The 25338-nt window shown below is 40.7% G+C and overlaps 1 protein-coding gene across 1 annotated transcript in view; it reads left to right on the plus strand.

Annotated features, from left to right (window-relative positions):
- PKP3 (plakophilin 3) overlaps positions 1–24602 on the plus strand; it is a 42320-nt gene extending 17718 nt beyond the window's left edge. Inside the window, exons 2-13 of the mRNA XM_063289246.1 lie at positions 7560–7648; positions 8112–8827; positions 10165–10288; positions 10566–10770; positions 17097–17271; positions 18159–18276; positions 19772–19939; positions 20617–20802; positions 21592–21745; positions 21914–22106; positions 23269–23356; positions 23518–24602. Coding sequence (XP_063145316.1) covers positions 7560–7648; positions 8112–8827; positions 10165–10288; positions 10566–10770; positions 17097–17271; positions 18159–18276; positions 19772–19939; positions 20617–20802; positions 21592–21745; positions 21914–22106; positions 23269–23356; positions 23518–23553 — 2252 coding nt within the window. The 3' untranslated portion in view covers positions 23554–24602. The remainder of the gene's footprint in view (positions 1–7559; positions 7649–8111; positions 8828–10164; positions 10289–10565; positions 10771–17096; positions 17272–18158; positions 18277–19771; positions 19940–20616; positions 20803–21591; positions 21746–21913; positions 22107–23268; positions 23357–23517) is intronic.
- The last annotated feature ends 736 nt before the right edge of the window (positions 24603–25338 follow it).

A 25338-nucleotide genomic window follows, 5' to 3' on the forward strand; every position in this document is an offset into this window, starting at 1 on the left:
CCTTTCCAAATATGCTCTCACTGGGATCAGCAGGTGGTTTTTCAGTCAGAGCACTGTGGGACCCAAACAGAGATTCCTGCTGCACATACTGTAAGCATTAATGATTCTCAGAACAATCTTCTTGTTTCACTACTTTAATTGAGCAGACTTTCTCCTCAGTCATCTCATGAAGCTTCTTAATCTTCATGAAGTTAAAACTTCATGGTGGACCCACAAGGGATGGAATTTCTTCCTTTCCATGCTGAAAGGTTGCATGGTTGCCTTGCAGTCAGAAGCCAGGGCAAAGCCAGAATTTCCCAGTGGGAAACAGCTGGCCCTCAAGCTCTTTAGAGCTACAGCACTGCAAAGGGAAAACCAGCTTTGCTTCAGTTTCAGATAAAGCGGTGCAAAGCAAGAAATCAGTTGACACACCTTCCCTAAACAGCTGACTTTGTGAGAGCAGACAGATTTGGAGCTGCATCTGAATTGCTGCAAAACTTCTTTAGAGCTATGGTACACAGGGATTTGCTCCAAATATGCTTCCCCATTTCCTGTGTTCCACGGAAGAAATTTAGCAAATAAAAATGTCCATATAAATTGGAAAGAATGAATGGCTTAGGAGGCAAAAATTCCCTGTTTACTTTGCATTCCCTTTTGCTTTCCCAAAAAATTGTGGCAGAAGATTGGGATACCCTCAGGGCAGATGCAGGAGATGGCACTGGAATTGCAGGGGGAGAAAGAAGCAGTTACTATCACTGTCCCTTTTTTGCTGATGGAAGCCTTCTGAGTAGAACTCAAGAACTAAAGCTCTTATCAGTGGACTAAAAGTTTGGAACCAGTTTGAGACGATCAAATGGAACATTGACTTGTTAGCAAAAAGCTGAGGGCTGGATTGCATAGCATTCTGATCACATAAAATTATTTGGCTGCTTTTAATAAGCAGAGTTTTGTGTTGCATTTTGGAACAATTTCCAGTGGAAGCCTGAAAACAAATCTATTAAATGAACTCTAAGCCTCTGTCATAAACTAAGATGTTGTGAAAGAAAAAAAAGTCAAGCATGAGATAGGAAATTGGTATGTCAGTATTATATCTGGTGTAGGATTTAAATTGGGATGGGGCGGAGGGAAAGATAGGTTGGTTATACAAATGTGGTTACAGTGAGCCAGATGCAGTTTACAAGTACCTTATCAGTTAAAAATTGTAGTATGTTAAAAACCCATTATGTTTTTAACACCTCTGAATCTTTATTGTGATAGCCCTTTCATTGTTCACTCATTCTTTTAATGCTGACAGTGTAAGTTTTAATTATGGTTTCCCAAGTGTGTCATGGACACGTATAAGGCTAGTTTACACAATCTATTTTTCTCTGTGTGATCTTTTTTAACATCTGTGGTAATTGCTTTGCTTTGGTTTCACTAGGGTATAATCAGTCCTGACTTGTATTAGTCTTGTTTGGGATATATAGGATTCTAAACCTTCTAACAAAATTTCATATAGTTGTTAACACATATTTTCCATTACATTTTTCCCAGAATAATTCTCTGTTCCCTCCATGCTGCTGTTCTTTCACTTTCTAATTTCATACCCAGATTACCATGTGTGTTTTATATGCATCATGAACCGAATCATGAAGTCCCTCTGAATTTTGAGGAAGTACAGATACAGTCTCAATCTTAAATCACTTATTCCTGCCTAACAAACCAAATTGTATCTGTGTTAGATTCTTATTATATATCTGTATATTATATAACATTGCAGGCAAACATGTTTAAAAAACCCTATAGAATTTATCATTGAAACTTCACAAGTGGTGAGCAAACAAAAGAATAGGAAAAAGGGATGAAGATAAGACAAAGTAATACTGTTAGTAGGGGATGAGAACAAAGAGGTTAAACGAAAAGCTTAATGTTGGCTCTTGGTTGTAATAACAAGAAATAGTTATTCCCTGGCCCTGCGTTTGTTTACTGACTAATTTTATAAATTCTACATGATTGTTAGGGATGATGAAATTATTAAACATGAAAAACTACTGAATTTCCCTAAATTTTTGCACAAATACATTCCTCTACTATGAGGTGAAACATGTCTTATAACCTTGTATTAATGTAGCTAAATATTTAGCAAGTTTTGTCTCAGCCTCCCCAGGTGGATATGCTCCAGATGTGTTGAAATTCAACTTGCTTTCAGTCTTGCTAGCTGGGGATGTTCAGAGTTGGTTGAACGCATCTGGAAGTCACCAAACTGGGGAAGGCTGCTCCGAGTTAAGCACATAAAGAAAGGGAACTAGTATGAGTATCAAACTGCTCACCAGTTTAATTGCTTTTTTTTTTTTTAAAAAGGGATTGTCTGGGAGTACAGATGTTTTTTTTTTCAATTAGGGCGATTACATTTTTTCAATTAGGGCAAAAACCTAACTGTTAGTTTATATTAGTAAGCTATCTGTGTAAACTCACCTATATAGACCAAGATTCCTGTTTTGGCTTCTAGTGCTACCCACATAAAGGCATTCTGTGGCTGTTCCTTTTTTCTTTCCTTAACAAATGTTTGTGGTCAGAAAAAAAAGACAGAAAATAGAGAGGGAAAAGATGAAAGGGTTAGAAGTAGAATACACTGTCTTCCAGATTTGCTTTTACAATTTCACGAATAAGGCAGGGCAATTGCACAATAAATGATTTGTCTGAAAATATACTTGGTCTAGTTGATACATCAGTCAAAATAAGTTTTTGTGTACTTATTGTAAATAGTAAAGTATTCTGTGATGCTATTTTTAAATGAAAGTTTATTCTACAGGCTTATAAAATGGATATGGAAACCACTGTGCCCCCTCCCCCTAGAGTCATGAAAACAGTGGGGTCATTTAACAGAAAACATTAAATTATATCAACTAAATCTCATCTTACCACACATTACACTTGTGAAGATTTGGCTAAGGTCACTACAGTAACTGTGCAGCTTGTGAAATATAATCACCATCAGTGTTTGGGCTGCACCTGGACTACCCTGATAGCTGGTCTCCTCCTTTCTTTTCACTAGGAAATATGCCAAGCTACAGCTTTCTCAAAAGGGCCTTTGTTAAGAAATAATTTAAAAAGTGTTTCAATGTTAATACAAAAGGAAAGGGTGCCTGGGAAATAAGGTGTGAAGTAGTTCAGTGCAGAGGCAACACAGGGGACTGAAATCTTTTTATTTACAGTAGTTAAGCCTACATGAGGGACTTTCTGATACATGAGAAAGGAGGAACACTGCAAGTAGCAGGAAGAAAATCAAACTGGAAAGGGAGATGAAGGTTCTACAGGAGCTCCCCATACACTTGGATTGGCATTTGCAGACAAGCAGTGTGAGTTGCTGCTGTGCAGCTTCTCTTACTCTGAAGATTTTGTGCACCAAAGTTGCAGGTTCAATCATACAATCTACCCACTCAGTGTTGGTAACCCAACTAGCAAGCATGAACTGTAAAGTCCTCCATCTCCAGGGTTGGTCAGGAGATCCAGACAAAGTTCTTTCTTCAGGCCCTTAAGTAGAGAATTTGACCAAACAGCCAAAACTGTCTTATTTCCTCTAGGATGCAAACTTGTTTGTTACTAGCAGGATTGCAAAATTCATAGTCAAGGCTGTTCAACTGAGAACTTATTTTATAGAACAAATTAGAGTAACATGCACAGTTGATGAATTTATTTGAATGTACTTCATTTTATAACTTTGTATATTTGTACTTCTTACATTACATTTTTGCATATTGATGTTGCTTTTCATTTTGATAAGGTCAGTAGGCTAATCAATAAAAGTGAATGAATGGTATGAACTGTGAGTAGAGACTTGTGAAGAGGGTCTGAATGTGAGTGCATTGCAGTGTCAATATACTGCAACAGCCAGATGACAAACCCAATCTTGCTCATAGAAGAGAAGACTAGGACCATTTTCAGATTTAATGTGTTGTGTGCATGGAAATTATTTATTTTAAAAATTGTGTGTGTGTATTCATTTCAGAACTTCATGTTCATTTCCTTGTATATATTCACATGTAGAAAGTCAGTGTATTTGAAGCAAGGTTGGGATTGTCTATGTGAATGATAGAATGAGGCCTGATTTGTGAAATTGATGTTATTTTTTTCAAGATATGCTACTATCTAAAGTTGGGATGGATGACCTATGGGCTACAAAATATGCATAGTTCTGTGGCCTTTCTTTGGTTCATAAAGCTCCCTAAGATTTGGGCAACGCTGAATAACTGGTAATTGCTGAATAATTGCCAGTGATACCTGGTATAGTGGCAGATTCCTGACATAGACCCTTGGACTACTGTAAAGTAGTTATTATTGTCATGAGTAAGGATGGGACGCGGTGGCGCTGCGGGTTAAACCGCTGAGCTGCTGATCGGAAGGTCGGCGGTTCGAAACCGCGCGGCGGGGTGAGCTCCTGTTGCTAGTCCCAGCTCCTGCTCACCTAGCAGTTCGAAAACATGCAAATGTGAGTAGATCAATAGGTACCGCTTCGGCGGGAAGGTAACGGCGTTCCGAGTCATCATGCTGGCCACATGACCCGGAAGTGTCTATGACAACGCCAGCTCCAAGGCTTAGAAACGGAGATGAGCACCGCCCCCTAGAGTCGGACACGACTGGACTTTACGTCAAGGGAAACCTTTACCTTTAAGGATGGCGAGCAGGGGGCTCCCATCCAGACTGTCAAGCGCATGCGTAGCACTGATGAATTGTTCAGCCATTCAAAGAGACACAGATCGGGACCGCCTTAACCCTTGGGGGTTATATGGCTGGGTTTTCCCACGCTTCTTCAGTTTGTTAGGATTCCTGTTAAGTACTAGCAATAAATATTAGAGACCAGTTCATTGTCTCAGTGTGTTTCCTGATTGTTAGGACAATTATGCTGTTAGGCTCCATGATCTCCTTAAATAATCCTTATGCAGTATAATGTTTCTTTGAAACAAAGGGCAAAACAAAGTGGTGTCAAAGTGAAACAAAGTGGTGTCAAAAAGTGTAAGTTATGCAGTCATCTTAAGGGAAGTAAGGATGTTCTGAAATAAGGAATGGTCTCTGACACTAATTTACAGCAGAAAGTATAGGGTAGTTTGAAAGAGTTGTAAGCTTTTCACTGTTATTTTGGCAGCATTACAGTAGCCTGTAGGACCACCTAGCAGCCTCATACCCTCTGACCCAGTCCTTACAGCCTAAACATGCCATCCAGAGGCAAGTAAAAAATCCAGTAGCCTGTGGGCACCCTAAGGAATGGTTGCAAACAGGTACAAATGGCTATGAACATATGGTTGAAATTGGAATGGTGCAAAAGTGATAAGAGACAGCATTAAAATAAGGTTTGGGTCAAAGACTGTTGACATGGAGGATAATTGGCTACATAACAATGCTAACAATCATTTAAGGATATAATGGATGACAAACTGAGTCAATTGTTTTATGCAGTGAAGTGAAAAGAAGCCTTGTGTAATTTGTACATTAGCAGAAATGCTTGTGTCCAGGAATCTGTTAAGTAACTGCAATTATTAATTGTCTACCTAATGTAGTAGGGCTAAATTTAATTTCTGATTGGGTTCATCTCTAGGAAGTATTTTCAGTCAAGATCTCAACTCTGAAATAATGAGTATTTCACGTATCATACTAAGCCATATTGTAGTTTGCTTATGGCTTGGTAAACAAACAGGATCTTCATGATATGAGTGCTACCAGTTACCTGTGTCATACATCATGTTAAGCCACAATGTAGTTTGCTAGGTTTTGGTTTAGCATATTGCATGAACTCAGTCAATTTTGTTTGCACATCAATGCAGAGTTGCAAAAGGTGTGCTGCATGGAATCCACTACCTCCCTTTTGTGGTCCCCAGAGTTCCCTAACATTTTTGCCCCTTTTTAATGGAAGGATTGCAGAAGCATAAAGCACCCACATCAGAGCTTAACCTTTACCACACTCTCCAACATGGAACTTGTCCCCACCTAGTTCCGGTGTGTGTCCCTTGAGCCAATGGAACTGTGTATTCCTGGCTTACTGTATTGTGTGACTGAACTGCAGCATTGCATATTCAGTGTCATTTATGAGTAGCAAGATGTTTGAATGAGGAGAGTGTGGGCAAAAGTGCTGCTGAGCAGTTGCTCAGTAACCTTCACAGTTTTGAACAAGTACAGTGGATCCACATTTGTGGTGTTCTAATTAGAGATAAGCAGGAATGGTGAGGGGCTGAATTAAGGACACTGTTAAAAAATAGGAAGAGGACCAACAGGTGCATGTGACTTATTTGGCATAGGTCTAGACAGGGGAAAAGGTTAGGCCACCCAGTTGCATAAAGGATCATTTCCCAGCTGGAGTGTCAAACGGTGACAGGACTTGACTGTTAGAAAAGGATCCCAAAGATAAAGCCATAGCTAAGACTAGTCCCCACATGGAGTAAAGGTTCTCTAGCTTCCACTTTTCTGAATCCTTTGGCAGCTGTCTGTTATGTGGCAATATCTATGGTTCCATATTTTGTTTTAGAAACAGCAGAACCTATTTTATCACATGGACTGTGGGATCTATTCTAAATGTTGAGTAAATTGAAGCCCCTATTCTGAAGTAGAATATACTTGGCATAACAACTGGTGGACAAACAAGATAAACATTGTCTTATGTCCTGCTTGTCAGTTTCTGGAGGCAGTTAGTTGGTCTTCAACATTGGTCCAAGGCATTTCACTGCCTGAGACAAATAAGGTGCACCCTCTAACATTACATATGCAAAAGCCATTAGACTGAAAGTGGAATTTTGTTTCAGCACCAGTGACAGCATCTTTCACAGCACCTGAGGACAATAGGCTAGCTCAGAAAGCACAGGGAAGATGTAATTATTGTACACACTGCTCTGTCTTCCAACAACATGCAGTTGTCCCAGTTTTCCCACCACTGCTAGGAAAACTACTTTACGCTTCCTAATTGCCCTACTGGACTGTCCTGTGCAATCCACATACTGTAGAAATAGTGTGCTTGATGATGAATCTTTGGTGATTTAGCAAGATAGCTATATATTAGTCTAACCTCCTGGGACTTTAATTTTGTGATAAAGAAGGTGTTAAATGCTTGGAACTGTGTCTGTAGCATCTCCAGGGATATTGCAGGACTGGGGAGAATTTCTGTTCAAGATTTTAGAGGTCTGTTGCCAGCTTGAAGACACAAGACTGGACTGGACTGGCCAGTAATATGAGATTATAAACCTGTGCCATTTCAAAAATATAACATGGGAATAATTGAAACCAGAACACAAAAACCAGTCACAATCTCAGAATCCATACTACTACTTTTTTTTAGAAGAATATAAGGTCCTCCAGAGATGCTAGACAATATCTTCCATCATTTGCAGCCAGATTGGCTGGGTTATATTGGCTGGGAATGATGGGAATCAGAATGTAGGAGATCTGGAGGGCATCACTGGGTTGGGGAGTATCCAAAATTTGAGGAGAAATTCTGATTTTTCTCACGCAAATAGCATTTCTCCTTCAAATGTAACCAGCTTCAGCCAGTTATTGCCCTGCTTCCACTTCATTCTTCACTTGGTACGCATAATGTGTCTCTCTGTGTCTTACTGCAGGTAGAATCTCTGCCGATGGTCAGTTCAGAACTCTGCAGCAACAGTTTAGCTCCAGATCCCAAACCAATGGCACAGATCACAAAGGTCTGGTAAGTGGAGCTGTTTCTGTTGCCTGTTATTAATAATATTTAACTATACTTTATTCCTATGGTTATTTATTTGTCAGTGTTAAAGGAATCTGATTTGGGGGAATGGTTTATATGCATGTACAGTATGTCCTTCCTGTTGCTGACCTCCAACGCTGTAGCCTTTAAGTGATGATGTCATATGATACTCTTGTTTACCCTAGTTATGGTGTCAGGGCAAGCAATACCTATTCTTAAGGTTCAGCACAAAGCAGCGTACATGCTATTGAGAACAGCCTGTATTCCCCAGATTTCCTGTAGTAGGTGCTCATTAGTATATAGATTAGATTGTTTCAAAATATCTCATCTGGTCTTATAACTGGCATGGAGGAAGTGTGTGTGTATGTGTGCATGAGAGACAGAGAGTATTTATCTGCATTTGAAAATAAGTATTAACCTTCCCTTCCTCCTTTTTTGTCCCTTACAGCTGCACCAGCCAGTTGGCAGCAAAGGTTACAATTCTGTGAAGACTACCAACTGGTCCTCCCGCTCAGCAGTGGATCTTAGACCCAATACTAGAATAGCCGCCATCAGCAATGGCACTGGTCCGAAGAGTCCAACTTATGGCACAAATTACAGTTCCGCTACCCGGCCCAGGTCTTTCATTGACAAGAACTACCGCCAGAACTATGACACCATGTCCTTGCACTCCCTGCGTCTGCAAGATGGGCTGTGCAGCCCTGGGGGTGTGGATGACCACTACAGCTTAACGTCTGAGATGGATCCACTGACCCAAGCAGCTCTCTATAAAAACAGGGGTGGTGGTGGCGGCGGCGGCTTCAACAGATCCTACACCTTTGAGAGGCAGATGAGTGCTGGCTCTAATGCTTGCACAAAGCGGCCTATTGACTGGATGGATGGCATGGTGGTCCCGCAGAACAGGACTGTCATCCGTGCACCAGCCATGCGCACTTTGCAACGTTTCCAGAGCAACAATCGCTCCCGATTTAGTGCAAGCTCCTTCAGTGGCACTCAGACCTCTCAAGGAGGGATTGGGAATACATATGCTGCAGTGGAACGCAGTTCCCGTGCCCCTTCTGTGCACAGCTTGGCAGAATCCAACCACCGTTTGCAAGACCTGCGTGCCATTGACATGTTTGATGGTCAAAATACACTGATGTCTCAGCAGTCCTTCTCTGGCGGGTAAGTGTGCTGTGAATTTGTAGAGGTGCAGCACTTGGTATCTCACTAAGCTGAGGGAACAGGAACAAACTGATGGCTTTCACCCACTTAGACTACCGTGAATTCCAACCAAATCAATTCCTATTAAACTTGACAGTGGAAGCTGGGAATGATATGATTGCAGTTTAGTCACACAAAGTAGTCCTAGGCTGAGAAACCCTGCCATAGAGGCATGGAGCATCTAATTTTTGTATATTGATTCTTTGCCCTCAGTGTTCTTTATTGATGAATCTTGAGGTTAGGGTACCTGATAATCTGTTATGCCTAATGGGCTCAGGTACAAAGAATGCCATTGCTCTCTGGGTACTGCCTTTGCTGAGCAGAAAATATCCCAAAATAACCACAGTGGCAAGGCATAATAGGAGTCATGTTCTGTGTGCCCACTGATTTTCTGACTTTCATATATGGGAGTTATAAATGAGGTTATTCTGATCCTGAAATCTGAATCTGAGCAAGCGTTGAAGTCACCTCCTTTACAACTTACAGGGTGTTGGTATATGGTATTTTTCTATAACAGATGTGCTATTTCAATTATTCCTTGTTAACTAGCTGTAGGTTGGCAAGGTAAGAACTATTGGTTCCCAGGCTAGAAATGGCCATTATGGAAACATATCTCAACCGTTCAAGGCAACAAGGTGACCCAGTAGGTTTCCATTAACTGAGAAAGGTGAAAGGAAGAAACCTAGAATTGAAACCACTGGGTATGAATGAATGAATTTTTTGTCTCTCTCCCTCCCTCCCTCTTTGACATCTTTACCCTGCAGTGGGTAAGCAGCTGATGGCACAGAATCTTAATTTCTTATGATAGCATAAAATCTGAATTTCGTCTGGAGTTTTGCATTCTGAGAAACTACATTTGTAATTGTGAAAAATAAAGCAAGTTTCTAGTTCTTATGTAAGGGGAAAAGGCTTAGATAAGGGAATATTGAATAGCAAAAACAAAGCTTGTAACGTTTAAGAAACTTGATGTTCTTACATTTATGGTCTGATTATCCCAGCTCTGTAACTCTTTTTTACCAGGCTCTTTTCTTATTATGTTCTCTTTCCCACCCTTTTTTTTTTCCTTAAAGCGAGGCCTTTTTTTGACAAGAAATTCAAATTCTTTGTATGCCTCAGACCAGCTAGAAGAGCAACTAAGTACTGTATATAAATGTATATACAGTATGTAGTTTTGCTTAGTAGATACTTCGTGGTTGTTTTTAAGAACAACAGTCAGATGGATATTATTAGAAATCTCTGTAAAAGAGGGGAAGATTTGAAACTGCATAATGTCCTCTCTAATTTAACCTTGGTTTCAGGTTTGATGACATTGATCTTCCCTCTGCGGTAAAATATCTGATGGCCAGTGACCCCAACCTCCAGGTGCTTGGGGCTGCTTACATCCAGCACAAGTGCTACAGTGACAGTGATGCCAAGAAACAGGTGAGGCTAAGGTGGATGGATTCAGATCTGAAGGGATGCCTAAGGTCCCTTCTTAATTTGCATGTTTACTCAGTGGTGACTCTCCCTTAAGAGGTTGTGCCATCATTTGGTAAAATGGTTCTGGTGAGTGGGGTTCTTGCAAGTTAAGAGGGAAGACTGTTTAGCTAAGAAAAAGACAGCTTGCTTAGAGATATGTTGAGATGGGTGCTGCACAAGGATCCACATCCCCTCATTGTCTTTCCTTCTAAGATGTGTGCCACTCTCCCTTTTTCCATAGGCTCGAAGTCTCCAAGCGATACCCAAGCTGGTGAAGCTCTTCAATAGTTCCAACCAAGAGGTGCAGCGCCATGCAACTGGTGCCATGCGCAATCTTATTTATGACAATGCTGAGAACAAGCTGGGGCTGGTGGAAGAAAATGGGATCTATGAGCTAATGCGCACTTTGCATGAGCAGGATGATGAATTATGCAAGAATGTTACTGGTGAGTGACCATTGTTGTAGACAAATTGTGGGCAGAGGACTGGGAACGTGGATCTGTAATCCATCTAAGAAGTGGAAAAATTAAAGAGAACTAGGATAAGTCACAATTTTTTCTAACCAATTTCAAAATAGTCTTTCTTCCCCGCCCCCCACCTGCCCCAAGCTAGAACCTAAATGTGTTCCAGTGTTTCAGGAAAAACAAAGTCTAGTAAACCATTATTATTGGCCATAGGGAAGCTGCCAAAAATAGCCTTCCAGTGGAAAAATATCTCTTGTCATACTGTTAACATTTAATTTTCACTGTATTTTAACATAAGGGTCCGAAGAGGAGAAATCTTAGTATAATGACACCGATCCTTGTGATTAATTGTCAAATGTTACAACAGGAGGAAGCAATTTCTGCCTTAGACAAATTGTTCTTAATGGGAAATGGAATAAAGGTACTGGCTTCTGTTCCCATATTAAAAAAATATTACTGCATCAACTGACTGAGAGTGATTCAGCCTTTATAAAACAGTGCTAATATTTTATTTATTTGCAATCTACTGTTCAACCAAATAACTGTCAAGGTAAATCACAATAAAATGCAAACAATAGCATCACTTTAATCTAGAAAAACAGCTAAACAGGGGAAGAATCATGAGACAGATGAAGCCTTCTTCTCGCTGGTGTTGCCAGGCCTAAGATTCCATATAGAGTGAAACCTAGTTTTAACGGACCATTTTTGTGGAGGTGACATTTGTTATTCCAAAATGTCCATTAAATATGAAACTATTGCCATCATGGCCATTTATGTTATTTACACAATATAATTACATAAATGGCATAAATGATATAATTTGTTTAATGACATAATCATGCAAATGATGAATTACTACAGATGTTGTAAAGTTAAGGTAAACATAATACTTCATCAGGCTACTTTAGATGTAATAGACTTGTCTGTTACTTTGGCGGGATGTCCAGAGAAACATTTAGTCCATTGTATCGAGAGTCCGTTAAATGTAAATCCATTAACTTATACGCTGTATACTATTCATTGGTAGTTGAATCTGGATATGTGGTATGTCTGAGGTAGGAAATGAGTAAACAAAAGGATAAGGAGAGAACAGATTGGTAGGGGTCAGGAAATAAACTACAGCCATCCCATCTCCTAATTACTATATATAAGCCAGCAAGAGTCTTAGACCAGGGTGGAAATAAATAACTACAGTAAATAATTCAGTGACAAACTGAAGGATATAAAAGGAATCTCAAAAGTTGGAGCCTGACAGCCCATCAAATTTTGACATATAATAGCTGCTATGATTCACAAGCCTGGTTCAGATTCCTGTATCTTTAAAAAAAGTCTTGCTGTATTTAATATTATATGAGGTGTTAATATACGATTAAATTAAAATGTAACAGGATTTGAAAACCTAAATGTATCAAGAGAAATGCATGAGAAAAATTGGCAATAAGTGATGTACAGAGCAGATTTAATGCCAGAATTGAAACTGCCATCTGCCTTATCACAAAGAGTAAAAGCAGACATTAATTGTTTTTGCCTTTTTCTGAAGAAAATTGCCTCGGCTTCTATTTTCATCTGGAAAGAAGCATCTAATGTACAGTAGAATTGCACTTACACAAGTAGGCTGTGCTTACTCTTAATCACATTTATAGGCCATCAGAATCCGAAAGGACTTTCAACGCTTAATGCTAAACCAGGATGTTTTAACCATGGATTTGCTGAGTAAGCCATAATTTAATAAGTGATACAAAAAGTTAGGTTGAGTTTGCACATCACACTAAACTAAAAATGCTAAGTTTAGTATTATGTATGAAACCAGTTTTGTATTTAGGTCATTTGTATAGTTTGTGCTGTGCATTAAATGTACTCTTGTTCAGAGCATTTGCCTCCCTTCTGTTCCAAATTCCCTTCATGATTAGCAACCTTTAATTCTCCCAAAAATTCTGGCTTATTTCTTAGTTTGCCAACAGTAAAGCTACATTGAGAGTAAGTGAGTTGAAGGAATCAGTGAAATACTAGCAACTCTCAGATACTCTCTGCTTCCTGAATATTCTCCTGAGTAGAGATTGGAATGCCAGCCCATTAACAAGCTCAACTTCAACATGCATCAGCAAATCTTAGCAAAGAAAAGTGTATTAGGAGGCAGGTTTTGGAGGGGCTGGGGAAAGGGATGTGAAATTCCTATAAATTAAGTGGTTGCTGTGCTTCACATCATGTAAAGAGAAAGGAGAGAAAGAGAAGCAGATCTGGGGAGCAAGGGGCAAAGACATGGCTATATGTTGCAGCTGCTGGCAAATATCCTTGCTTAGGAAGAACTGGGATATGGAATGAAGAGATCCGCCAAAGAGGAGAGATTATATTTGCTTCTGTTATAAAAAGGTCCTCTTCAATTCTGCCCAACAGGCTCTGATTGTTTAATACCGAAGCTAATGAGAAAGTTAGGTCCAAAGCTATGAGCTTTCAGGCATGTTTCTAGCCTGTTAGACTCTGTGAAGTTTTAATAGAATACAATTGGAGAGAGTAATCCCCAGATATCATAGCCTAGGACACACCTCATTCTTGGGCACAAGATGAGCCTAATATGGTGCTGGTATGTTTGGGGGAGGTGGTGGTTAGAGAAGACAGATGCCTGCTGCCTCCAAGTGAGGACGAGTTTGTGTGGAGAGAGTTATCTCCCATCTTTTGCCAGTCTCATGGCAAAAATGCAAAGGTATATTATGAGAATGCTTCCTCACCTCTCCTGGGTACTGAAGCCCTTCTTATGCAGTCAGCAAGCTGAAAAGTTCCAAAACAAATACTGCATTAATACATTTACTGATGATTGTACTATTTTTCTTAGTGGCCTGAGGTTAATTGCAGTCTTGTGCAAGGCTCACTTTCTAAATCAGACCAACCAAGGACCCTCCCTTATCAACCATCTACCTCTCTACCAATGCGCAGGTAGATAAATCCCAGCCAAACCTGCATCACTGTCTTAGTTTTCGTAAGAGGAAATATCACCTCATCTGGTGGCATCCTGTCTTGTGCTGCTTCTCTTTTAAGGAAATTCTGTCTTTTTGAATTCTCACTTTATTTTCTGTCACCCAATCCTTTCATACCAAGAACTCTGTATATACACAACCTGTTTTTCAGAACCACAGTATTTTTTTCCCCATGTATGGCTTAACTGCTCTTCAGCCACCCAAACATGCAGAGTTGCAACAGATCTCTTTGTTTCATGAGCAAATGTATTGGCTGCTAAAAAGACAACCTAAATTCTTGTTTACTAACTTGATTCCTCATCTGCATCCACTGGGTAAGCCACAACGTGGATTCGGCGAGAACCATGCTGTCATTCAATTGTCTACAATTCTGAATGGAACTGCACCTGGTTCATTGTTCCTGTCTCATTGTCATACTTTGTTTCTTTAAGTGGTTACCAAGCTGGAGTTAAAACTCTTTGTGTTTTTATTAACCAGTGTAGGGATTAATGTGCCCCTTTGAAAAATGCTTCTTAAGTATCTGTTAATCCCAGATTTCCCAAGAGGGAAAATGCTTATGCCTTTCAGCAAAACCAGCTACGGCAGCATTGGCAGAAGCTGAGGAGAGGCATGAAGTTAGTAGCCAGGATACTGGGGGTTTTGTGGGAGAGGGGAAGCAAGCACATTTCCAGAGCCCCCTGGGATGGAGGCCTGACCTCTCAATATCTACACCCGAGCATCTATGATAACAGTTGATGCACTGGGATCCCATAACAGATAAGCCTGCACATGAACACAAAACAGAATTAAGGAACGGCATTTCCTGGTGGCAGCAGTTAATAAACCAGAAAGGAGAAGAAGCAGGCACTGATGATTATAGCAGTTTTTCTATTGCCAGGCAGCCAATATTGTTAGTTATTGGAAGGGCCAAGTTGGTGCTGTTGGCCTTATTGAAAGCCTGTTGCAGGTCTCCCAGAATTTAAACTGAAGAACTGGCCCTTTTGTGACTAAACAGTATCCATACCCTTCCAGTGAGGAGGAGGACAATGCCAGCCTATAGCCCTGTAGATACTGGACTGCAGTTCCCATTATCATTTATCCTTAATTAGGTTGGCTGGGGTTGATGTTCAGCAGTAGCTAGAAGAACAGTGTTTTCCATCCTTACTGAAAAGGGAAGAAGAAAGTAACAAGGCAAATGTGAAAGCTAAACAAAACTAGAGCCAGAAGTATCCTGTTAATCTTCTTGTAGAAGGTCTCTGTTGTGAGGAGCTATACAGAAAAGACAGGAGACGGGTTGCTGGAAGGCCGAAGGGGGATGCCTGGCTGGGCCTACCAGGTTGTCTTGCTCCAGCAAGCTGATACGAGTCAGCCACTCTGCTCTTTGCCATCAAACATTCTAATGTTGAGAGCTTCACAGAGCTTGATTCATGCAAGTTTACATGTGGCCGTCACCCAGCCAGAATCGCTCTGCTTCGTTTCCTTGCTGTCCAAATAGAATTTTCTCAGGAAGTTGCTCTATATCTGCTGCTCTGTCTCTACTCATTACTCAAACTGATGTAGAATGCCAACAGGCGACGGTCCTGGACTCTGTTTCAGTGGAACCTGGGGAAATTAACAGTCAGAATTTTTGCAAAAACTGGCTTTTCTACAGAATAGAGCTAATGCACGCTTCAGCCTAGGTGGTTATTTCCTCATGATGAGCAATTATCTGTTGCGTCTTTTATGAGACCAAATTGGGATTTGTCAGAAATGCCTAGCCTGGGATGGAACCTTCTGATGCACTATTCATTACAAGGATCTCAGAGTAGCTGTCAAGGCCTTCAGAATCTATCTGAATAATTGTTCAAAGGGAATTTGCAGTTTAACTAGAGAATGGAACAAATATTGGCAGAGTCCTGAATCTGATCTGAATTTATTTCAAAAATTGGCAGTATAGATTCTTGGATCTTCATTGTTTTATTTATCCATTTTTAAAAGAAACAGTTAATTGCTTAGTGCAGTTTCCAAGAAGATTTTATAACAGGTTGATTGATACTTGCTTTTTTAACATTGATTTTCCAGTTTATTTCAACTGTACTTTAATTAGCATCATGTGGGAAATTGCTGGCTTACTAGAGCAATTCTGTAGTAAAAAGATGGTTTTGAAGAGACATGAAATAGCCTGCATGAATTTAATACCGGAGAGCCAATTTGGTGTAGTGATTAAGGCATCAGCCGCCCAGAGTCCCTCTTTTGGGGGAGATGGGCGGTAATTAAATTTGAATGAATAAATAAATAAATCAAGCTAGAAACCAGGATACTGTGAGTTCTGGTTCCGCCTTAGGCACAAAGCCAACTGGGTGACCTTGGGCCAGTCACTCACTCTCAGCACCAGGAAGAAGGCAATGGCCAACCACTTGCGAAAAACCTTCTCAAGAAAACTGCAGGGACTTGTCCAGGCAGTCTCCAAGAATCGGACACAATTGAACGGATTTTTAAAAAAATACCAAAATCAAATGAATCTTGGTTATACTCCAGGATTCCCGGAAGTCAGCAAATAACAGGTCTTGTATTATTCAGAGAGTGGTTCATGACCCTGACAAGTTAACATTTTCCCAACTGATAAATTCTTTGTAAGTTCCAAGGCACTTCCCAAATTTGGGTTAATTAATAAATGACCTCAAGACATGTCAAGTCTTTACTGGACTGGTATTTGCTATCTGCAATTTTGCTTTGCAGTCAAAATCTTCCTGTGAATCTTTTGCAAGCTGCCTGCTTGTAAAACTGAAAATGTGACTGAAACCTAGTTGTTGTAAGGATTAATGAGACAAGGATTGTGAAGCATTCTGCACTGTAAAAATTAATGGTGAAGATGACTATGACTTAAAACAAAATAAAAGCAACATAAGGATAAAATAGTATATTATTGTTATCTAAATCTGGACATATTGTGCATGAACAGTGCCTTAAAAGCTTGTTTACTTCTGTGGAAAAACTGTTATATGTGATTTTAAATCTGAGGTTGATGAAATGTGTTCATTCTCCACCTGTGACTTTGTTTTGTCTCAGAAGAAAATCTGGTCAAGTTTTAATCTGCTGCTTAAAAGGTTATCAGTCTTAAATATGTCTTCGTTGCTAGGTATGTAATTTAATTTCCCTTTTTCTTTTTTCTCCCTGTTTATTTTCTGATTTGTTTTAATTTTCAGCTTGGTTTTTTTTTTTTTATATTGTAAGCAATAAAGATTATTTTTATAAAAAGCTTATTACTTAAATCCCCAAAGGTCTGGTATATATAAGGGAGCCATTCTCATCTTGCTGAAATAGTGCATTCTGCAGAGAGATTATCTCACCCCTCCCTCCTGATTGATTGCTTTGCAGGCATTTTCTGGAATCTTTCTTCAAGTGATAACCTCAAGGACCGTCTTGCCCGGGACACTTTGGAGCAGCTCACAAACCTGATCTTGACCCCTCTCTCTGGCTCAAGCAATGCTGCAACTATCCAGCAAAATGCCTCTGAGGCAGAAATCTTTTACAATGCCACTGGCTTCCTCAGGTACTTTAACTACTGTATATGAGAATTATAGGATCCAAAGGATTGGATCTGAAGGAGGTCACATGATAGAAAAATCCTGATGATAGGAGGAGGAGGAGTTGTTGTTATGACCCTTTAGTAAGATTGGTAGAGATAAAAAGAAAAATGCAAGCATTACAAAATCCCATTCAGTAAAAATAGTTCACAACTAATGATGTATATACAGTAGAAGTAGTGAGCACCATTCCTTTCGTAAGCTGCTCTGCAAATCAATGTGCTCTGTACTGTATGCTTTCACTAACTATATGGGAGAGTCATTTGTTCATAGCCTTCCTCATTTATGCTATTTTAGTCAGTGTCATTGATTTGGTGCATAGCAAAGATCAGAATCAGGATGATGGAAACACAGTCAGCACATTACGTTTCTGACAGATGAAGACCATATTGAATCAGTACGTGAAGTAGAGAGTAATTCACTTATGAGAAGTATCTGTATTGTATATGTCTGCTGGAGCATTGTGTTGGATTGCAAAGCAGGATACTGTGACAATGCAATTCTTACTGTGAAGATACTCTCTTTTTCCCCACAAATAGATCAAATTTAGCTGCCACTTGACTTTGTCAAGATCATGGCTGAGTTATATGACCTTCCAATTTTTGCTGGATTGAATGCCTATAATTGGCCATGCTTGCTAGGGTCAATGAAAATGGGAGTTCTGCAACAAGTTGCTTATTCCTGGTCCAGATCATATTCTAGATCCACATTTTACTGCTTGGCCGGAGGGAACCGTTTGTCTGAAAGATGCTGCCTGAGATACTGTGTTTCCTTTCTAAGCATACCCTTGAGTTTGAAGAGGGTGCATTGAAGGATATTCTTGTGATGATACACCTTCATGTTTCTCCTGTAGGAATCTTAGTTCTGCCAGCCAGCAGACTCGGCAAAAAATGCGTGAATGCCATGGGTTGATAGATTCCATGGTCAACTACGTAAATAGTTCACTAGAAGTGGGAAAATCAGAGGACAAGGTGAGCTGCCTCGTTTTATTCTAAATCTGGCTTTAATCAAGAGGGGAAATGCGCTCTTTCCAAGATAAAGTTTGCTGATTATTTCCTGTGATTATTCTTTCACATGTAGTGATGTGAAATGATGTTTCCATTACTGCAAATATTTAATCATGTCATCCCTCATAGTCCATCCATCATATCTTTTCTTAGGCTTAAGGCTGTCATTTTGTTATCTACCTAAGCAAATTGCTGAATGAAGCTTTTACTGTTTGTGGCTACTAGTTCAGTAAAGGGGCATTGTAAAAGATTGATACTTTTCTAGACATGAATTCTTAAGGCAAGCATTGAGAAGAAACCAAAGGCATGACAATAAGTGTTGTACATAATGCACAGGCACACCAACATTTCATAATGAACTGAACATTCAGTTGAACATTTTAGTTAGCATGGGCCCCTGCCAAATGTATGTCTATGAAAAATAGGACTTCCATTTACACTTTTCTTTTTAGACATAATCTGCTAAAAAAAAAACATGTAAGTACGAAGCACGTCCTATTATTGCAGTATAGTAGTTAGAATATCAGGACTGAGATAGGGGTTTGAATCCATCTTCAGCTATAAAATCCACTAGGTAATTTTAGGCAGTCAGTAATTGTCTAGCTGCCCTACTTTACAAGACTATTGTGGGAATAAAATGGTGAAGCAGGAGGGCCAGTGGCTGTGTTTGTAGAACACACTTAACTTTGTTACTGATTAATTATTTTCTTGGTTTGCATGGTACATTGAAAGATAAACCTCAGCTGGCCTATGTTCACACAATACTCTAAGCTAGCCAAAACTAACCAGGATTAAAGATAATCAAGCTTAGTTTGTCATGCAACTGCAGCTGCTAAGTTTGTAATTGACCTTGTTGATCATGTTGTATAAATATGGCTAGTGAAATACACCTCATGCTCCATGTGCAAAAGTGGATATCAGTGTAATTTAAAAATAATCATCTTATGAATTGTCTAATAGACTAAAGGTCTAATACTTCAAGTAAAGTTTAATGCTTGATTGTCACTTGGAATAGAGATATCCAAGAACATGTTCTTCAGCCTAATATATCCTTGGCAAAAATACAGTCTGAATGGCTTCTGGCACCAAAACTACCTGAATCTGCCATTCTAAATCCAAAAGCCAATGAAGATTCTTGTCATAAGATGCCTCAGGCAAACATTTGAAAGGCAAATGATGCATCATTAAACAAATACGTATATTTGATACAAAAATACTTTAAAGTACTCTCTGTTTGGAGCTCTTCTGTATTATTGCCTAAGGGATCCTACAGCACGAATCAAATACAAATCAAAATATATGAAATACATCATTAACATCTGAACATCATCTTAACCCAATTTAGTCTAAGCCAGTTACTATTAAAAATTAAGAAAGGAATAGAAAAATTTGCAATGAATAATACACTGTAAAACTTGCTTTTATTTTATTTTTTCAAAAATTGATTTTGTCCCCACAGAGTGTTGAGAATGCAGTCTGTGTCCTGCGCAATCTCTCCTACCGACTTTATGATGAAATCCCTCCTTCCTCGCTCCAGCGGTTAGAAGGACAAAAGAGGAGCGATGGAGCTAACATGACCAGTGAACTGGTAGGCTGCTTCAGCCCCCAAAGCAGGAGGGCCCGAGAGGTGAGTGTGTGGAAAATGCCATTAAGGGAGGGAGCTGAGCCTGTTCTGGGCAGCACTTGTTTCATAGGATGAAAAGTAACTGAGGAAAGAAGGAAGCCCAATTCTGGAGAGGAATCAGTGGCTTGACTAGATTCCTGAGCACATCAAGATTCAATCCCAGCCCCTCTAGTCAAGAACAGGCCTCAGCCCCATCTCTAGAATGTAAGACTTCGCTAATGTATTGCTCTGGGCAGAATAAATTTCCCCTGAGCTGAGTAATAATGATGAATTCCCAACATTAAAGGCGGGTGGCCCTTCTAGATCAGTAGGTCATATTCCTGTTCCCATGTAAACCCCAACAATCCTTCTGGATTAAAAAATACTTTTAGAAGCTGTGAGATCCAGAGAGTTGTTTGTTCCTCTGAGTAATATGCCTTGATTGGTGAGAATTAATGCTAGTGTATAAGAAACACATACTGTAATTATGGGGCTAATAATATCCCAAAAGAACAGTAACTGGGTCAGATTGGTTTAGAAATAAGATATGGAGAATAGGATCCATGGGAATGGATTAAGCAGTGATAAAGCCTTGACTTAACTGGGTAAGCTGCAAAGGAGACAACAAAGCTGTAGCTAGAACAAAATTTCATACAGCCTCAAAGACTGGTAATTAAATAGTCTCTCCCTCTTCTCCTCAGCTCCACATGAACTCTGATATTGTGACTTTCACAGAAGTTTCTAGAGACCCCAAAGGGATGGAGTGGCTCTGGAACCCTCAGATTATCGGGGTGTACAATAGGTTGCTACAGCGATGTGAGCTAAATAAGCACACCACAGAGGCAGCCTCTGGCGCTCTTCAGAACATCACAGCAGGAGACCGGAGGGTAAGGCTAACTCCATAAATACCACCCTGAATCTTCTTAAGACTTTAACATAAAGCAGTGCATGTTAAGGAGATGAGGAAGTTACGACTGTGAACTTGAAGTTTTGTAGGAAACTTGATTAGATATGAAAGATGAACTCACTGATGGTTCCTTTTATACATTCAAGGAGCCTTATAGCAAAATGGAGTAGGCCTGCTCAAACAGCAAAGCACCTCCGTTGCCAAAGCTACCAACAACTTTTTCCCATTTTTCTTGTACCCTGAAGGGAAAAGGCTCTGAGGATTTCCATGTGCTGAGCTTGTGTTCAGCCATATAATACTTACTAACACTGCCAAAGCTCTGGAGTTTTTAACATACAGAGAAGATATCTCTGAAGGATGATTGCTCTGCCTACATTGCATTGCTTGAGCCTGAACAGTGACCGCATTGAAAACTTGCCCATCTTGTTGTGGAGGGTGAGAAGAGAAAAGGGGGGAACCAGTAAAGTTGATTGCGGGAAGTCAAGGAGTGACAAGGCTTCCATTGTCTGCCTAAAGCCAAACTTGATTAAGGCAGTAAGCAGTAGTCCAGAAGGCACTGGGAGTAAAGGAATGGGAAGAATAGACTGAACCATCTCTGGCAGCAATCAGATACTTCTTGGAATACATATAGGGATGTTTCACAGTTTGCAAGAGCATCTTATAGCAGAAGAGTCGGTCAGATACTATGTCTCCATTGTGCCCAGAACTTTTACTGACTCAGCAGGTGAGTCATCATTTGCCAGCTCATTCTTCTCTTTGTCCATGGTAGTGGGCTGGTGTCCTCAGTAGAGTGGCTTTGGAGCAAGAGAGGATCCTGAACCCCGTACTGGACAGAGTCCGCACAGCTGACCATCACCAGCTTCGCTCACTGACGGGATTGATTCGCAACCTGTCCCGGAATGCACGCAACAAGGATGAAATGTGTGAGTTATTCCTAGAGGGAAACCCAGCAAGGCCTTAACAAAAGAATTATCCTTTGTGCAGTTCAGATACTTTACTTATATCATCCATAGTCAGATTTTGGACAGACTACTTTTTCTCTGTGTATTTGGTAACCTGCATGGCTGATCAGCTTTGTTTCGGATTGGCAGCAACCAAAGTGGTGAGCCATTTGATTGAGAAACTTCCTGGAAGCTCCGGGGATAAGTGGCCCCCAACAGATGTGGTAGTCAACATCATTGCAGTGCTGAACAACTTGGTTGTGGAGAGTCCCATTGCTGCACGTGACATTGTCTACTTTGATGGCCTGCGCAAACTCTTCTACATCAAGAAGAAAAGGGACAGGTAGGAATGGCCAGCAGTTTCCTTCCCTATTCCCATTCACTGACTTCACAGTAGAACCCCCTAAAGAGAGCCACATTTTACACTATTTAATTTCTGTACTCTGCTGCAGCTTCAGAAAACTTCCTTAAGCCCGTTGTTTCAGCATCAGAGAGTATGAAGTCTATTAGATTCACCTAATCCTCAAAAGTAGAGCCAATTTGGTGTAGTGGTTAAGGCCTCAGGCTAGAAACCAGGAGACCATGAGTTCTGGTCCAGCCTTAGATAGGAAAGCCAGCTGGGTGACCTTGGAAGGTCTCTCTCAGCCCTAGGAAGGAGGAGGCAAGGGCAAACCACTTCTGAAAAACCTTGCCAAGAAAACTGCAGGGACTTGACCAGGCAGTCACTAGGAGTCATCACTCACTCAAAGGCACATACACACAGTCCTCAAAAGGTGCAGTCCCTTTCAAAAGCAAATGGCAAGATCCAGTGCATAAAGCAGGGGCTGGAGGAAGGAAGAGAATGGGCAAGCCTGCCAGATCTAAAAACTTTTCAGTTGTCTTGTATTAACTAGTCCATCTAATGGTTTATTTCCAACATTCAAGAGTTTTTTTCCATCCTCATTTGACTTGTTAGCGCCTTTGTTTCCTACCATGGCATCCAGACTGATCCATGCCATTTATCCCATAGGCCTTACTTTTAGAATCTGATAGGGGTGCAAAGTCTGATCCTCACACTCATTTTGAAAATGCCCATCCCAGGAAGGCTCTTGTTGGAGGTGGCACCAGCTGCTTCGAGAAGGTGAAAGTGCCTGTGTAGACTCTCCATCCTAGAAGAAGAACAGGTGGCATTTCTGAGGTCTGTGCAGCTGACAGCCACACAGTACTGCATCACAGGAGCACGGGTTGGCTGCCTCTGGACCTCCTTCAGCCTTAAATCCTCTTCAGAATGGCAGCAGCAGTTTTCAGGCTTTGCAAAAGGACAGGTCTATTCCTATAGGGATGCCGCTGAATAAACATTTGGGATCAAAGGGACTTAAGCCTGGAAACAGGAGGATGGGGTTCCAGCTGCAGCTGAGTGTGAAGTATCTTGACTTAACATCCATTAGGAATTCATGGAGAAGGAGTGGGGATGTTTGAGTCCCAATGTGCCCCAGTAACGTTACAGGTTTCTCTTCTTTCTCTAGCTCGGATAGCGAGAAGGCCTCCCGAGCCGCTTCAAGCCTCCTGATTAACATGTGGCAGTACAGCAAGCTTCATCGGGACTATAAAACGGTTTGGCTTTTTTCTCTCTACTCTCTGTTCCAAAGTGAGCTTGTAGGGCCTAGGTCTCTAGCATCGCACCCACAGATGTCTGTGGGGCTTAGATATGTTAGCACTTGCTGGATCAGCACTGATACAATGTGTCCTTGTGACAGTCTTTCTGTGTTTTACAGAAGGGCTTTCGGAAAGAAGATTTCATTGGCCTGTGAAGAAAAGGACCTGCAGAAAATGGACTCTCCAGCCCTAATGGTTCTCAGTGAAGCCTGTTAATAAAGCACCACCAAGGACTGTGACCCTACTTCACAGACCCCTTTTGCAGTTCCCTTCTTTTTAGAGAGCTGGTGTCAGTCTGGCTAACGTGTTTTATTTTTGCATTCATTCCATTTCTTTTAAAAGTCTAAGTAAAGCTCATGTTTCTCTCTCTTGGCCATCTTAACACCAGGAAAGTATACCAGGGCTGTAAAAATGCAAATCAGCATCCATGCAAATTCTGAAGCCGCCTGTCGGCATTGCCAAACCCATGTACTTGCTGCCCGTAGAGCTAGGATTCTTTTTAGGATGTATGGATGTTGATGTCGCAGCAAGACTTCCAGACTGCCAAGGATAGTGAAGAAGTGCTCACAGGGGTCACAGTACCATTTCTGGGTGCTTCCATCTGCTTTCGTGTTTATTGCTTTCTCTTATTCCCTCCCTCCCTCTCTGGAACTCCCCTAAAACTCCCGCTGCCTTTTCCTTATGTTTTTCTACCTCTACATATCCTGGAAATGATTTGCTTGCATTTAATTTTAAAAGAACTGGGTTATATGAGTTTGAGATATAGATTTTGATGGAATGTATAAACCTATGGGTAAGATTCTAGGAAAGTCTAACTTTGAGGGGTAACTGGGGGTTTTTAAAGCTGTATTAACCAATGCACAGGAGGACAGAGTGCTTTGGAATATAAATTTATGGTGGAGTTTGGTGATGGACACTCTCATTTTTGTTTGTAAGCTATAATGAGTCTGAAGATATAATTTTCTGGAAAGTATAGCATAATTTACTTCGTGTCTGGTGGGTTACGAAGACTATAAATGGGGAAGGAAATTAGGGAACGGGAGTGCTTGCTATAAGGAGATACTCCAGCTGGATTGCCAGTCTCCCTTTGATTTGTACAGAATTTTATCTCTGTTCGTACAGGATTGTCTTGGTGAAATTAAAGTGCCTGAGACTGACCCACTGAACTGTTTTGCCAGCAATAAATTCATAAACTTCAAATCAACATGCATTCACAATGTACTTTGTTGCACTCAGGGTCACTTCTACATTATATTATTAGTACTTTTAGTATCCCACAGCATTGATCCTCATCCTCTTAAATGAAGGGTTCTGTTGAATTCTGCTGTTTGCCTGATGTGTTGTAACACTGATCAAGTGTGCATCCGAGCAACCAGATCTGTAGTTTCAGTAGTGTACTGAAGGAGGGGGGGCAGTCTGCTCCAGGGGCAGCCAATAAGGGGTGCATTGTCTGCTGACTTGGGGATGATGAGGAGCCTCTATGGAGGGGTGGCGGTGGGTATGGAGTCAGGTTGCTGCTGCCAGTATGCTGATCATCTGTTTGGTGGTCAGTGGCATGGCGCAGCAGCAACAGAGGAAGGAGGTGTTGTTTAAACAATTATCTAGTCCAGGTGTCAAATACACCAGGAATGCCACTCTAGGTTTGTGACATCAAGCAGTAGTCTGGCATATCTAATGCAAGTGCTGAGCTGCTTTACCCTTTTCCCCCCAGAAGATACAAAAAAATGGCACAAAGTTCTTAGGGAAGGCAGTTCTTGTCAGTCAATGAATATGTCAGCATATTTGAATTTAGGTCTTTCCTCTTACAGAACATAATCCAATTATTTGTATGAAGCACAAAATGTCAGAGATAGTAAGGCTGACTGAGTGAGGTAGGAGTGGAGTCCTTGGTGCTCTCTGAGCTTGGTTGTTCGCAGACATTTCATTACCTGACTAGGTAA

The sequence above is a fragment of the Candoia aspera genome, chromosome 1, assembly GCF_035149785.1.
Source record: "Candoia aspera isolate rCanAsp1 chromosome 1, rCanAsp1.hap2, whole genome shotgun sequence".
In the NCBI taxonomy this organism is placed as follows: Eukaryota; Metazoa; Chordata; class Lepidosauria; order Squamata; family Boidae; genus Candoia; species Candoia aspera.